The following is a 15,251-nucleotide window of genomic DNA, read 5'->3' as shown; positions in this document are numbered from 1 at the left end:
AGAGCAAGGGGATAGGGAAAGCAGGGGCGCCGGGAGAGGGGTACAGTGCGGGCCGATGGCAGGAGCGGAGCATTGCAGGGGCGGAGCATTGCACGGGGTGCATGGAAACCAACCGGTGGTGCAAGGGGTGGCCGATCAGGGGGCGGGGTGACGGTGGGGAGGCAAGGGGGTACCGGTAGAGGTGGCAGGGAAAATGGCGAAGGTGTTGTGGCAGCCAAGGTCTCCCTTGCACTGCCCGCATAGCTGTTCTTACAGACAAGCTATAAGATTTGGCGGGTGCCTGGCTCAGGAACTGGAGACGTGTAGCTGCTGATGGGGGCCGAACCTGCTGTCTTACACAGACCCTGACCCTGACTGTCTGAACCCTGACCCTGAACCTGAAACCTGACTGACTGGCTGGCTGAAGCCTGAACCCTGCACCAACCTCCACCGTGCCTTGCCTCATGCCTCACCTCATGTTCACAAGAGTCGTCACCTCCGCGTGTTGAAATACACCTTCTTTAGCCAATTTCCATCCTCAGACATCACAAAATCGAGCATGTCTGGCTGCTTGCCCATCCACTGCTTCATGTGGGCTAGCCCATTCGCCCGCCTCACCCTGCCCCCTTGCGCAGACCGCCACCTCACAACTTCTTTTTTGAAACTGGATGGTCGCGATTGCTAGGCACCTGGTTTGGCTATGTGCCTGTGGAAACCGACCCCGGCTATGTCCGGGCGATGAGGTTGTTCGGCCTCAGACTGTGGAGGGGCTCAGCCCCTTTTCCCGTGACCGGGGAACACTTGTTGAAGCTGGGTGGTGCAACCGTCTGCGCTCTGCCCTTGGCAGCGAGCTCACCCTTCGCCTGCACGGCCGCGGTCTTGTCCTTGGCGTCCACGCCCGACGCCGCCAGCGTGCCAGCAAAGTCGCTGCCCGCCCTGACCGCCCCAGCCGCCAGGCGGCCTGGGGCAAGTAATGTTTACAGCGAATAGCACTAAAGGCAGCAAGGTATTATAAGAACCCAGCCCAGGTCGGTTCAAGAGCCTTTCGTGGGCACGGAGGTAGGAATGAGGCTTGCTCATGGGGGCGAGTATAGCTTGTCGATGATGGTGATGATGAAGTCGTGGTGTGTGTCAGGTGTCGAGGTCCCGCTGGTGGAGGAGAGGCTAGTCGACACGATGGTTATGGCCCAGGATGGCTGGCACCGGCCTAGGAAGTGAGCTCGTCCACGAAGGGGTTGGCCCACTCGGCGGTCTGCATGGTGTTTACCCACCGCTGCCGAGCGAGCTGGCAAGTGTAGGCAAAGGGAGGGAGGGAGGGAGGGAATAATTACACTTGGTAGTGGCGAAGCCACTGATGACTAGGGCTGACAAGCCCTAGTGTTGGGTGAGCGCGTCCCACACGCTCACCCCTAAGCACGCCCGACACAGCAGGGGATACCGTAAGGCCCCAGTCCTGGTCAAGACAAAAGAGACACGAAGACACAAGGCCCACGCCTTCTCCACCAAAAGAAAGCACAACAGCCAGCAGGCTAGGGCGGAGCCTCAGAGGGGCAGACACAACTGCCTCCTTCACACCACACCACACGTACACACCAGACCAAAACACACGCCAGGAAAACACCGCCCGCCAAGGCCAAAAACACACACAAGGCCGCCCCGCCACAAACAACACCCCTGGCCACAACAGAGGGAAAGCAAGGCGCTTAGGGCGCATAAAGCAAGCTAACCAAGTCCCCTCAAAAGGACCAGCAGGGGCCGCTCTCTGGCGGAAACCACACCCTGCATCGCTGGCCCTGGCGAACCCGCCAGCCCAACCACAAACATAAACAGAAAACAGAAAGCAGAAACCCTGACCCTCTCTAGCCCACCCTCTTGCACCTGCGGAACCGTGCTTAGTCCTCGTCACTGTCCGTGATGCCTGAGCGGGTTGTCCCGCGTTCATACGGTACCTGTGTGACAGCGCAACTGGCCGTTTACTACTCTCAGGAAGGGATGCTGCGCACCCACTTGATCCCAGCCCTTCCGCGGCACTCCCAGTGCTGTGAATGCTTTTAAGCGACCCCACAAGCCGATCACTGCCGTGTCAATTGCTTGTTGGGTGTCCGTCTGTATTTGAGCCTGTTGTTGCTGCTGCTGCTGCGGCTGTTGCTGCGGCTGCTGCTGCGGTTGCTGCTGCGGCTGCTGCTGCGGTAACTGGCCCTGCTGTAGAGGTTGTTGCGGCAGTGGTGCTGTGGCAGCGTTGGCTAGGCCACGGCGCCTTGCGGCGTACAGCGCGCACCGCCCCCTCTCCATAGCCGCTAACGCCGCCATAGCCACTACATCCCACACTGCTTGTTGCACGCCAGCCGGGGCCTCAAACAACCACACCTGCTCCCTGGTGGGCGGGGCCGCAAGCTGCGCTGCGAGCTGCTGCACAACCGCCTGAGCTACTGCGCACTGCCAAAACGCGTGTAGCATGGGGCTGTGGGTTGGCGTCACACCGCATCCACACGGCACCGGGCCAGGTGCATTTGTGAGATGCGTGTTACCGGCAATGCCAATGCCGTCGATTGACACCCGCCAAGCTGTCTCCTTGTGGGCATTCTCCCAGCGTATCCGCCAGAGCCGGTCGAAGGGGGGAATCCAGCGTTGTGGGGGGGCTGCTGGTGGTGTCTCGCGCACCTCAGCTGCATATGCCGTGTGCAGTTGACTGCGGGCTATCCCGATGTCTCCCAGCTGCATGACGGTAGCAACACGTACAGACAGTTTCTCCAGCGCCAGGGGTTGCTGCATGCCAGGTATCCTCCAGCCGAGGCAAGGCATGATCAGCCGAACCACTGCCGACTCCGAGGGCGGGGCGGGGCCCAACCCAGCCTGGAGCCGTTCCTGTACTGCACGTGCTGCTGCCAGCCAGGTCTCTGGTATGTCTGCTGCAAGGCTATTCAGGCCCTCAAGTGCCGGCTGCTCGCGTAGCTGCGTCTCTGGGTCAAGGTGCTGCCGCACCCATTCCTCCCATGCCACACCCCCAGTCGCTCCCACTGGCCGTGTTGCGCGCCATGCTGCCGCCGCTGTCAGTGCTTGCACCAGGTCACCTACGGTGCGCAGGTGGCGACACGCCACGAGGCGTGTATGGTGCGCCTCAAGGCCAGGCCGTCGGGTGTGGTCACCCTCAGGCAGGAGCGGATTGCCCCACAATGGTGCTGCCCAGCACCAGTCGCCTGGCGCTGGTGGCGGTGTCCTCACCGCTCTCACAGGCGGGAGATGGCCCAAAGCCTCATGCATAGATGCGCTGCAAGTCGCCCGGCAACTGGCATCCCATGTATCGGACGTCAGGGCGGGCTGTGAGCATGGTCCATGGGCGCAGCGAGGGATGGTGCCGTTGTAGGCTGAGGGCCACAACGCGGTGCAAGGGGGGGTGTTGCTCCGGGCGCGGCAGCTTCTGCCTGGATGAGTCGGGCCGCCCACAAGGCCTCACGGCCCCGTAGGTGCGCTCGGAGCGGCAGCATTCCGAAGCCGCCCACCACCGGCGGCCCAGCCAGCATTGAGGTGGGGATGCCTGTCAGCTGCCGCTCCGTGTCATTTGGCCCGAGTCGCCTATCTGCTGCTCGCGCAGCAAGGCGTTCTAGCTGGTCAATTATGTCGCCAGGCATGCCAGCGTGCTCTGCATGCCACATGAGCATGGAAAGGGCATAGCCGGATACCCCTGCCGCCCTCCCGAAGGCAGACAGTGGCAGGTGGGCGAGAACCTGCATACACCGTTGAGCGTCCACTGCTTTGGTTGCCCAGTCAAGCTGGGGCTGCTCTGACGTAATGGAAATAGGCAGGTTCAGGGCTGTGGCTGTGGTGACCACCGCCAGTCCGCAGATGCGCTCCTGCTCCCCTGCTGGCGGCGGCGGTTGCCTGCCTGCAGTCCCTGCTCCGGCCGGGGTCCCAACCCCAATGCGCAGCAGCTGCACCTTTGATAGGTTGAGCCGTTGCCCTGAGGCGTGCTGGAAGGTGTGCATGGCTGCCAGGAAAGCCACAACCTCCTGCTTGCCCTCCAGCAGCGCCTTAGTGTCGTCCGCATACTGCACTGCTGCCACACGTTGGAGATCTGTCGGGGCAAGCCGTAGGCAGGTGGGGGGGAATACAGTCTTGGTCATGTGGGTGGTGGTGTCCATAGGCAGTCAACGTGGGGTTCACATCTCATTGCCACAATCCCACGTAGGCTCAGCCAACAGACTTCTAGGCAAGCAAGGCAGTGCGCTACCGTACACACAACAGGGAACTCGGGTGCCAGTGATGGATGGAGGGATGGATGGCAGGACATCCTGAATGGAAGCTGTTTGGTTCGGCTGTAGACAGTACCCACCATGGCCAGCGGTGGCGCTCATATGCATGGCTTGGGTGCGACTATGGTTGCAACATAGATGCTGCATAAGGATTCCAATCATGCCGCCTGGCCTAGGTCCATGATGTGAGGATCTGTTCAGCGCTAGCCCTTTTAAACCGTCCCAGATGTCGCCTGTCCTAGGCTTGCGGGTGACCAGTTGTAATTTTATACAGTTTTGGCTCGCGGGGCTGTAGCAGCCACTGGGGATGGCTCGTCCTCACGCGCTGGGGGCTATGGGATGGTTCAATAGTATACCGTAGATGAGCGGCCTAGGACGGCTGGTCACAGGTATCACATATGCGCCTGTACAGGCCAAGCCCCAGGGATGGGTTTGAATGGACGGGAAAGCAAAAACTGTTGTAACTTTATACACCCCAGCAAACACTGGTGGGCCATGCTGTGTCGCCCGCCCGCCTGGCCATGCAACTGCCCCAACCAACCATTCACCCTGGTGGCCCTGGCCCCCGGTAATCTCTTAAGCCTATGGGGTGATTGGTGTGTTTTAGCCTTTTTGTGTCACAGCAAGTGACGGGTGTATTTTGGCACACCTTGTTGTGTCTTCTTGTATGGCAGGCCCTGACATCTTCCTTGATATACCAGTAATCCATGTACATTCTAGAAGTACACCCCCTTGCTCCGAGAACCCAGTAAGAAACAAAAAGCATTATTGCTTGGTGTGGGAACACGGTGAGTGTGAGAGGGCATCTCATGTCCCTTGCCTCAGATGCCCCCCCCCCCCCCCCCGGTTAGCTGGACAGTGATAGTCTGCTGGCGAGGACTGGTTAAGGGTTGGAGAGGCAGGACGGAAGGTAGGAATGCTATGTAGGCACAACACAACACGGCCTGGGTGGTGGAGAGAGCGGTGAAACAAGAATGTGGACCAGTTGTTGAGGCGTGAGGCCAGGATGATGGCGCAATGAGAAGCAGTTGAGAGTAAGGGTGCATCCGGGTCGAGGGGTATGCTCATGAACCAGCAAAGGCAGGCGATAGTGCAGAAGGCAGCGTGCAGGCCGTGAATGGCCCCCACTCTGTTCTGAGCACCCTCACGCACGGGCATCCAGTGATGCGGGAACTGGCAGCTACACTATGCTGGGGTTCGAGTGTGAAAGCAGGAGGGGTTTACCATTATGTGACGAGGTGCAACGTGCAGCCATCCCCTGCAGCCAATTCAAGGCAGGGATGTTGTGCAACAGGCAAGGCCAAGCATGAATTCACAACACAGTGCACAGTCCACTCGGCCCTATGGCCCAGCATGCGCTACTGTAATTGATCTGGCACATGCGCCAGCACTGTGGTTTTGGGGTTTAGAGCTCCTCCAGAATTTTCACTGGCAGAATCTTCCTTCTTTTGACAGAAATTTGCCCAAAGAAAGCCTCCAGCAGAAACTATTCAGGGGGCCATTTCTGAATCTGAATCTGAATACTGCACTTATTGACTCCTTACTGCCGTGTAGCGTTACAAACCGCCACGGCCCCAAACGACAATCCCAATCTCTCAAACCGAGAATAGCCTCCACTCATGCCTCAAGCGGCCTAGCCACTCATTCGTGGCCCTCAGCGGCCTCCTACCTCCGGCCTCGCAGCTCCCGATAACCCCACCAAGTCCGCCGTGCCCGCCCCAGCCCGCCCGTGTTGAGGTTGCACTAGTGGCCGAAAGTGCTGCCAGTACTGGGTGTGTCGCATGTATGAAGTGCCTGATAGCAGCAGAGTCCAGACAACCACGCACGCCGCAGCGCCCACGGGTGCCACCACATTAATCCGCGGCGGCACCAGGGGGGGCGGGTGGGTTGTCACCGTCCCGGCAGAGGGACGATCCGATATACAGTACAGAAGCACAAGGGCAGATAAGGCGCCGTGTGCTCCTGACGCGTACAAGACCCAGCTCGGTTCGGCCCCATGCACAGGCACGTACCCGAGCATCCTGCGCCGTGCGTGACTCTAACGCAACACGGCAGTTAAGTCGCAATAACTAGACTTATCTCCACTGCGCTGCGATAAGTCAGCGCTTATTGACTCCTTACTGCCGTGTAGCGTTACAAACCGCCACGGCCCCAAACGACAATCCCAATCTCTCAAACCGACAATAGCCTCCACTCATGCCTCAAGCGGCCTAGCCACTCATTCGTGGCCCTCAGCGGCCTCCTACCTCCGGCCTCGCAGCTCCCGATAACCCCACCAAGTCCGCCGTGCCCGCCCCAGCCCGCCCGTGTTGAGGTTGCACTAGTGGCCGAAAGTGCTGCCAGAGTTTGGTAGTAGTCCTCAACGCCGGGAGGTCATGGTGCGGGCGACGGCAGCCCTGGTGGCTGGGCTTGATTGGCTTCGCGTATGCAGCTCTTCTCGCAAAGCGCTCGGCCCAACGGCCGGTCATGCAAACCAAGGTGCGGTCGGCGGTGATGGCGGCGGCGTTCGTGCCCTTGCGCTACCGAAATCATGTGTCTCGAACACCGCGGAGCGCTCCGCCCATCGCCTAGCTTGCGCACGAACGTACGGTCCTAGTTGCACACTCGACAGCGGTCAATATCGTGCTTGGGGATATTGGCTGCACGAGCAGCACCATCACACGGGGATGAGCGCCGCCGGAGGCGCCGCCGGCACCTGCTGCAGGCGCAGGGCGACGCCAACGCGGGGCCTGACAGCGCCACACTCCGTCGGTCATGGGCGGTCAATGGTCACTACCAGAAGACAAGCAGCAATAGGCACACTGGCTTTGCAAGGGCCATGATACCAGACTCACAAACGTATCAGGTGCACCAATGGCCACGACAGAAACACACATGCGTTGTCCCGCGTGCGCCAGCCACGCAGACGACGCCGGGGCGTTACAGGGAAACACATGCATCCTTGTTCAGGTGTGTGGCTTCTGGGCAGCTGTGGCCGTCCGTGTGCCCAGGAAAGGTAACAGTGCGTGTTGGCACGTGTTGGCACGAAGCACTGGAGACCTCGGTACTCTCTACCGGCCCCCAGGGCCATGCCATAACACGTGTTGACGTTGTAGGCTGCTCGGAACAACCTTGGGAATAATAACAACTTCGTGACTCGAAGCTGGGACACACTAGCCAACATGAGCCACGCAGGACGGAGAAGGCGCAAGGTGCAACACTAGAGCGGTTTTACGTACGCGAGTCACGCGCGGCAACCTGCCCTTCACCCGCGCCGTCGTGGTGTAGGATGCGGGCAGCCATGCCCAGCCGTGCAGCATGGCCACGAACACTAATTTCTTTCTTGCTAGCTAGGTGCCATGCTTGAGATTTGCAGTGTCTTGCATAAGAGTCACTACCAATCAAGCAGTAGGTACACCCATAGATAGCATCACCCCGGCGGACGCAGGACAGGCGCGCACGTGAATGTTTGCCTCCAAACGCCGCGGGGATGCATGCACACAATGTCCCGTACGTGCCGATACCGTACGCCACGGCGGCTGTGGGGTGTACCGTAATAGCAGGGAGGGCAACATGAAGGGTAACACCTCAGCAACTCAAGCAAGGCTGGCCTGGTCGAGCGGCGCGGAGGGGTGAAGGATACCCGGCACGCGTGGAACGCGCAATGTATCTATAGTGATAGAAGGCGTAGTGATGGGAGGAAATAAGGAGCACTCGGGGCCGCGATGGCGGGTTGGATGCGCCACGGGCCCCGGCCCAGCCAAAGGGAGCGAACGCCGGGCGGAGCCGGTGGGTGAGCGACTCGAGGGACATGCCAGTAGTGAACAGCAGTGGCGGATGGGTCATCCAATGTGAGAGATGATACAGCCACGCCGGCAGCCAAACTCCGCACTCGACCACGTACGGGCACGTTGTGGTACTGCTGTGAGGAGGCCGGGCTGAGTTGGGATGCCTGCCGACTGCCAAGCCCGCAGGGCACGGTCAGCCTGGCTACCCACATGTGAGCCTGTGTCGCCATACGCTCTTAATAGTAATGACATATAGCACACTGCTCCTAGCACTTCGGTGATAAGTAATTGCCCCGCCGGGTGAAGTAAGGCCGGGGCTGAAAGAAACCAAGGCTGGTTCCCTAGGCGTCCACTCGCGAGTGGGCAGGCGACACATACAGTTGGCATTGACATGAGTTGCGGAACTAATGCGTACGTTGGCTTGGGACTCTGGGTTCATGAGGCATTGACAGAACACGCTGCCCCTGCTATGGCTCTGACGAAGTAACATGTATGCATACATGTCCTGAAGGATTGGCAGGGAGCGTGCCGCACAGCATGCAAGCCGCGTGACTACGGTAAGCATGAGGCCATAACGTGACACAGATGCCGGGCGTGCCATACAGGCGGCCAACGCTACGGCACAAGCCAGCTTGACGCGTCCACAGATACATACATGGCGCCTGACACCTGGATAGGAGCTATCAGTCTGACTGTGGGGTCGATGCTACCCCGGCATGGATCTGGGTTGAACGGTTGGTGGTACCATCGCGCGGGCGTGGCATGTCGAGTACGGTAGCGTGTTTCATGCACGGCACTCCCGCTAACCAGCTACACACCGCAGTGTACTGGTTATCCAACAACTACATTCAGACCATTCTGGTATCCCACTCAAACCTGCGCCAAGTGTCAGGAAAAGCGCTTGCCAAGTCGGCTACCCGCTTTCACAGGATGGCGAGCGGGTGACTGGCATGTGTACAGGCGGGTGGGCCAACAAGAGGGGAGGGCGGATGGATGCCGTGACTCGGTGGTGGGCCCCACCGCGAGGAGCAACAGCCTAGCCCAACACACGGGCGCCATCCAAACCCACCAGGCAGGCTGTAATCCCAGCTCCGACCGTATCTCGCAACAAAATGTTGGTTGGGCAGGGTCGGGCTCACTGCGTAACACAGCGTCCGATGCCTGGTGCAGGGCTGCACGAAGGCATGTTTATGCGTCATGCGGTATTGTTATGCGTCATGCAGTATTGTTATTGGCTGGGCAATAGCATGCTGGCCGAACTGCACAAAACTCCACATCGCTCACTGAGGGCGAAATATCTGGAAAAACAAATTTGGCACTTGGGCCTAGCGCACACATCGAATGCATATAGGTTGGCTTGGGGTGCGTCAGCCAAACTACAAGGGTGATGCCGCGTGATAGTATGATGTGCGTGTGGACCTCAAGACGTACAGGGTGACGCATGATCACGTAAGCCCGCTCCGTTGTCAACACGAAGCAATAGCGAGGCGCAGGCTTGCCGTGCACGGTACACTCAAGGCGTATTGCGACAGGGCACGCAGCAGGGCACGCAACAAGTCGAAGCGTCCATAACGACAGGGCAGGCAGCATAATTGCATGCGGCACACGGGCCATATCGCAAGACAAATGATGCGAGGCGCAAAGCCTGTTGCTGGCGGCACACACGCCGTATCCGAACGTGGCGCTCAGACCACACATTGTCCACAACGCAAAGGCATGTACAACGAAGGCACGTAAGCATTTCAATGCTGTCTATAATCCACAACGCAAGAGTGTGGAGCCCGTTGCTTGCGGCACACAGGTCGTATCATAAGGGCACGTATGCCATCTATTACCCAAAAGCAAGGGTGCGAAGCCGTTGCTTGCGGCGCACAGGCTGTATCATAAGAACACGTACGCCGTAAATTGTCCATGAAGCAAGGGCGCGGAGCCCGTTGCCTGCGGCACACAGGCCGTATCATGAGGGCACGTACGCCGTGAAGTGTCCATGAAGCAAGGGCGCGGAGCCCGTTGCCTGCGGCGCACAGGCCGTATCATGAGGGCACGTACGCCGTAAATTGTCCATGAAGCAAGGGCGCGGAGCCCGTTGCTTGCGGCGCACAGGCCGTATCATAGGGGCACGTATGCCGTCCATTGTCCATAAAGCAAGGGCACGGAGCCCATTGCTTGCGGCGCACAGGCCGTATCATAAGGGCACGTATGCCGTCCATTGTCCATAAAGCAAGGGCGCGGAGCCCGTTGCTTGCGGCGCACAGGCCGTATCATAAGGGCACGTATGCCGTCCATTGTCCATAAAGCAAGGGCGCGGAGCCTGTTGCTTGCGGCACACAGGCCGTATCATAAGGGCACGTATGCCGTCCATTGTCCATAAAGCAAGGGCGCGGAGCCCGTTGCTTGCGGCGCACAGGCCGTATCATAAGGGCACGTATGCCGTCCATTGTCCATAAAGCAAGGGCGCGGAGCCCATTGCTTGCGGCACACAGGCCGTATCATAAGGGCACGTATGCCATCCATTGTCCATAAGGCAAGGGCGCAAAGCCCGTTGCTTGCGGCGCACAGGCCGTATCATAAGGGCACGTATGCCATCCATTGTCCATAAGGCAAGGGCGCAAAGCCCGTTGCTTGCGGCGCACAGGCCGGATCCCAACGGCACACACGCCCTTTCTCCAAGGGCACGCGGGCCCTGCGGCCTGGATAGGCAGACAGGAGAAGTACCGCGCCAAAAGTCCTGAGGGTCTTGGGGAGGTGGGGGTGGCACGATGGAAGATGTGGAAAGGTATTGCACAAAGCTGTGAACTGTAAAGCGACGGGTAGACACGAAGGCACGGCAAGCAGGACCGCGCATGGCAAGCAAGTAGCCCGCCCGCACAGCTGTGCATGCCCTTTTGCTTTCAGTGACTTGCCGAACGCTTTGTCCGCAACGCTTCGCGCGCCTTTGCTCCGCTTGAAAGCTCCGCTCTGCTCCGATTTGCTCCCGAATGCGGCCCCCGAACCAAAGCGTGGTCCAAAGCGCCAGAGAAGTGTCGAAGGGCATTCCCTTACGATCAGAGAGCGAGCGTGATCAAGCTAAGGGGTTCCATTGAGCAGGATCGCGCAACAAAACGCTGCAACTCCGTCTGAGTGTATATTAAACGCTTATTCGGTCCAGACATGGTAAAGTATAGTTAGAACCAGGTATTGCAAAGAAAGTCCAGAAATGTAGGGAACGTTTAAGTGCGACACACTGAGGTCACCGTCCCGGCAGAGGGATGATCCGATATACAGTACAAAAGCACAACGGCAGACTATTATAGGGTTTTAGAACAATAGAACAAACCCAGCTACCCGAGGTCTAGTGGTTGGGACAAGGTATGGGCAGACGGCGTTGCTATTCTGTCACGCAGACAACACAGCACGGGAAAGGGTGGCGGCGGGGGGTGTGGGGGGGTGCAGCCATGGCCCATGGGGCCGACGGGGCGTAAGAGCAGTGGGCGTTCTGTACCGTATGGGCCCAACCCCGGATCCTGCCCCCCCCCCCCCAAACCCGCCTCTCCCCGCCCTCTCCCCGCCCGCCCTACAGTTGGCTCTGGCGCCTGCAGCTCCCCTTCCCGCGCGCTCAGCCTGCTGCTGATTGCTTTCTGGAGCCGTGGGCCCGGAGGCGGCCTGGGTTAGATCGCAGATGCCGGCGCCCTGCCCAGCCACCACACAGCCTGAGCAGAGCGCCGGTCGTGGCTAGTAGCAGCAGCGGCGGCGCGGCCTTATGCCTGACACTGCAGGTACGCGCAGGGCTGGGGAGGCGTGTGTGGTGCGGCTAAACATGGGCGGCTGGCGGGCAGCAGGCGGCTGTGTTGTTGGTGGCATGACCTTTAAGAGCATGCAACCGGGCAGATGAACCTCTTTAGCTCTGGTTGGCTTGCCCCTTCCCCCGAAGGGGGGGGGCAATAGCCATTGCGGTCGCATCGAGCTCGCCGCGGGGGGCCCTCCCGGTTATTCCAGTTTTGACTTGAGTTATAACCTTGAAACCCGAGCGCAGCGAAATTTGTCGTGCAAATAATGCGCCTTTCTATGTATGTATTGCAAAGCGTAACATTGTGAAAACGCAAGCCCTATGCCAGAGCGGGGTAAACGCACAAGCGCAGCGTTTGCATTAGAGCTCCAGCGCAACATACAATATATCACAAATTGTATCGATAATCAAGGCTCCCGGCACGGAAGGACGCAAGACGGAGGAATCGACGCGTTGGAGGATCCTGGAAATTGCGCGCGAAAGCGCGAGGCGCAAAAGGTTGGCGCTATCTGTTTTAGTTCCCCGTAATGACGAATGCCGCGTTCTGTATTCTGCCGGCACATCGGCGTTACTCTCGCCCGCTTCTCGCTGGCCCTGAGTCCGTGCCCCCGCTGAGTCCGAGCCCCCATCCCCGCTCACTTACCCACCCCCAGCCCGCGGCGCCCTGAGCTACCGAAGGCAATATCATGACCGGTAGTATGGCTGCTCGCAGCCCCCAGCAGACCTATATGATACTTCCACCATCCGCCAGTCCATCCCACCCCACCCCATCCCCACACCGCATTCCGGGGCGCACGGCATGGAGCGCCCTGAGGGGGGAGGGGCAAGCCGGAGTACTGCGTAGCGGTAGGTGTTTCCCTGCATTTCTACATTTCCAGCCCTTGGGCTGCTACCGTACACAACCACTCGTGCAAATGCCTCGATCTTCTGATACGTTCACGCTTCCCAGTAGCCCGGTAGGCCCCGGACGGCGCCAGCGGTGCGTGTGTGGCGGTCACGTTGCATTTGGCGCGCGCCCGCTGCTATAGCACGCAAGTAAAACCCTAAGGCTGCAGGCCTATGTATAAAGATGCAACAACAGAGCTAGCTCGATTGCTTGAAGCTGCAGGGAATCAGGGCCGCCTGGGAAGCTGCAGGGCCCTGGGAAGCTGCAGGGAATCAGGGCCGCCATTGGTTTCATGTTTCCGGCATTGCTATTGTCAAAATGTCAAAATACATTCGCCTAACATCTCATGGTTACAGCAAGCGCTTTCCTGGCTACTATATGAGCTCTTTTATATGGCTGAGTGAGCTCTTTGAATGACTTCAAATGTGGCTGACGAAATTAAGAGCAAAGTTTCACAAGGACCGACATCAGGAGGACATAGCGCTGCGGGACTTCCAGCCAAAGCGAGATTTCGACCTTGAGCGAACACGTCAGCTGGGCAAGCCCACGAGGTCAGTTCAGAGGGCTTGATGCAGTGTACGTGTGGTGTAGATTTTTTTGATTTGATTTACAAGTTGTTTTTCGCCCCCATCCCGACCCCGCGACCGGAAGTTTGTTCTCAGAACAGCCATAACTGCTGCCAAGTGATGCGGATGCAGCAGGAGCGGTGTAAATTTACAGGATGTTCTCGGGTGACGTAGACAGCGTCTTGCTGTCTGTATGGCATGCACTTTCTGATTGAGACATTCTGGTGCGTTTGCCACAGGTCTTCAAAACACTCCCTGGAGGTAGCCGCATCGGAGCTGCCCAGTGCTGAGGAGAGGATCGCCATGATGGACGAGGTCCGTGAGCTTCGGCTTAAATCCAGCAAGACTCCCGAGGAATGGAGACGGCAGAGAGAGATAACTGCCTGGCTGAACGCCCTGGCCCTCCCTGTCTAATCTTATCTAATCCTGACGGGTTTCAAGGCTCGATAGGGGTCAGCGTCTAGATAACTTTGCATCCGGAGCATGCCGTTTAATATTTTTTGTCAATGTCTTCGTGAGTACAAGCCATTGAAGCCCTTGTCTCCAAGGAAGGCCGGACGTCGCTTTGGACTTGTTTGTGTCTATTTCGCCTGTGGCGCAACGCTTAGTGGTAGTTGTGTTTTCATATCCGACCTAGAAGATCGCTTCTCTGCCCTACCCGAGGCCAAGCGGAGAAACGTGCTAGTGACGGCTGCCCATGTGCTCAAACCGCCGGAGGAGGAACGCCCTCGGGTGGCGCCCAACTGCAGTGTTTGACTATTGCGGGCAGTGTCAATCGTAGATCTCCACGTGCACATGTTTGATGGTACCCACTGTTCTGTCGACCCTCAGGAGCGTGTCGGCTGGGTGGTTGAGCCATGGGTTGTTAAGTCAGTGCAGGTCGTCAAGATACCGGCTGAGGCGCAAGTGGCGAAGGATGCCGTGCGCAAGTTGGAAGACGAACAGAGCAGCGAGATGCCCATGGGAATGCCGCACGTTTGCCGGACAAGGGTGGGGCCAAAGGTGATGAAGGTGGAGGATCGGAGCGCTTCCAGGACATCAATTGCGATGTCAGTGGCAGCGAATTTGTGGGTGATGACGCCATCACGGGCGCTGGTATGGTATGGCCGGGTTGTGCCAGAGTCAAAGGTGACAGAGTGGTAGGTATTAGTGCCAGGCTTGCGGGGGTTGGGGGTGAGAGATGACGCGGATGCTCGGTAACTAAGCAAGGAGAGAGGTGAGAGGTGAGAGTGGCTTGCAGGACGGCATGGGGCATGTTCGTGTACAGGCGGCTGAAGTCGCGGGGGGTGTGATGGGAGGCATGGGCGGGCGAGTACTGTGCGGCGCCATGTTGGCTGCGAGGGACATGACGGCTCCGGAGGAGAGACACATCCAGGGCTGCATGCCAGGCAGGGCGCAGCGTCAGAGGGCAGTGAGTCTGACCCTGGCGGCGCGGAGGACAGCAGTGACCAGGTCGCTGAGGGAGGTGACGGGGCAGCTCTGGGAGCAGGCGGGGAAGCATACGGAAGGGGGCTGCTTGTGCATCTTGAGTGTGCCAGCATAGTAGGCGGGAGCCAGATCAGTATCAAGGGATAGGTGCCAGTGTTGGAGGCGCATGTGCTGGGCGGCGAAGAAGGCATTGGGTGCGAGGGGCATGGGCTCGTAGTAAGCTGCGGCGGTTGGGAACGTGGGGGGAGATGAACTTGGGTGCATGCTGGGTGACCGCGGCGCCATAGTGGACGTGCAGTCAGTCAGTGGCACGGAAGGTGGCGGCGGCGGCAGAGGTGCACGCAGCCTCGTCAGCGGCGGCGTCATTGTGGGCAGCAGCAGTGGACCAGGTGGCGGGTGAAGGGTGGCGGGCCGCCACCGGGAAGGAAGGGCTGCAGGGCGCAAGGGGAGCGGCCATGGGGGAGGAGGAGCCTGGAGTGAGGAACCCAGGGGGGTGGCGGGCGGTAGAAGGGGCGGCTGCAGCGGCAGGGCAGGGGGCGGGGCGACATTGCGGGCGGGAAGGTGAGGGAGGGCCGGCGGGGAGAGGGGGGGTTGTAAATACCAGCCCAA

At 59.3% G+C, this 15,251-nt stretch overlaps 3 protein-coding genes across 3 annotated transcripts; 1 reads left to right on the top strand and 2 right to left on the bottom strand.

Moving 5' to 3' along the window:
• Positions 1-321: 321 nt before the first annotated feature.
• On the bottom strand, positions 322-4,671 carry CHLRE_05g241630v5 (uncharacterized protein). Its single transcript, XM_043062385.1, has 5 exons — positions 4,310-4,671; positions 3,915-4,051; positions 1,987-2,181; positions 1,387-1,432; positions 322-940 (listed from the first exon to the last, which is right to left on the bottom strand). Exons 1-5 carry the CDS (start codon positions 4,329-4,331, stop codon positions 705-707), a joined length of 636 nt encoding a protein of 211 aa, XP_042924740.1. The 5' UTR covers positions 4,332-4,671; the 3' UTR covers positions 322-704.
• A 4,448-nt stretch (positions 4,672-9,119) lies between these two features.
• CHLRE_05g241629v5 (uncharacterized protein) lies at positions 9,120-11,331 on the bottom strand. The gene is made up of 2 exons (XM_043062384.1): positions 10,930-11,331; positions 9,120-10,724 (listed from the first exon to the last, which is right to left on the bottom strand). The coding sequence occupies exons 1-2, from the start codon at positions 11,028-11,030 to the stop codon at positions 10,562-10,564; spliced, it is 264 nt and encodes an 87-aa protein (XP_042924739.1). The 5' UTR covers positions 11,031-11,331; the 3' UTR covers positions 9,120-10,561.
• A 1,640-nt stretch (positions 11,332-12,971) lies between these two features.
• CHLRE_05g241600v5 (uncharacterized protein) lies at positions 12,972-15,251 on the top strand. Its single transcript, XM_001700674.2, has 2 exons — positions 12,972-13,199; positions 13,454-15,251. The coding sequence occupies exons 1-2, from the start codon at positions 13,072-13,074 to the stop codon at positions 13,626-13,628; spliced, it is 303 nt and encodes a 100-aa protein (XP_001700726.1). The 5' UTR covers positions 12,972-13,071; the 3' UTR covers positions 13,629-15,251.

This window comes from Chlamydomonas reinhardtii, chromosome 5, assembly GCF_000002595.2.
Source record: "Chlamydomonas reinhardtii strain CC-503 cw92 mt+ chromosome 5, whole genome shotgun sequence".
Lineage (NCBI taxonomy): Eukaryota > Viridiplantae > Chlorophyta > Chlorophyceae > Chlamydomonadales > Chlamydomonadaceae > Chlamydomonas > Chlamydomonas reinhardtii.
This window is presented reverse-complemented; position numbering and strand designations above follow the sequence as displayed.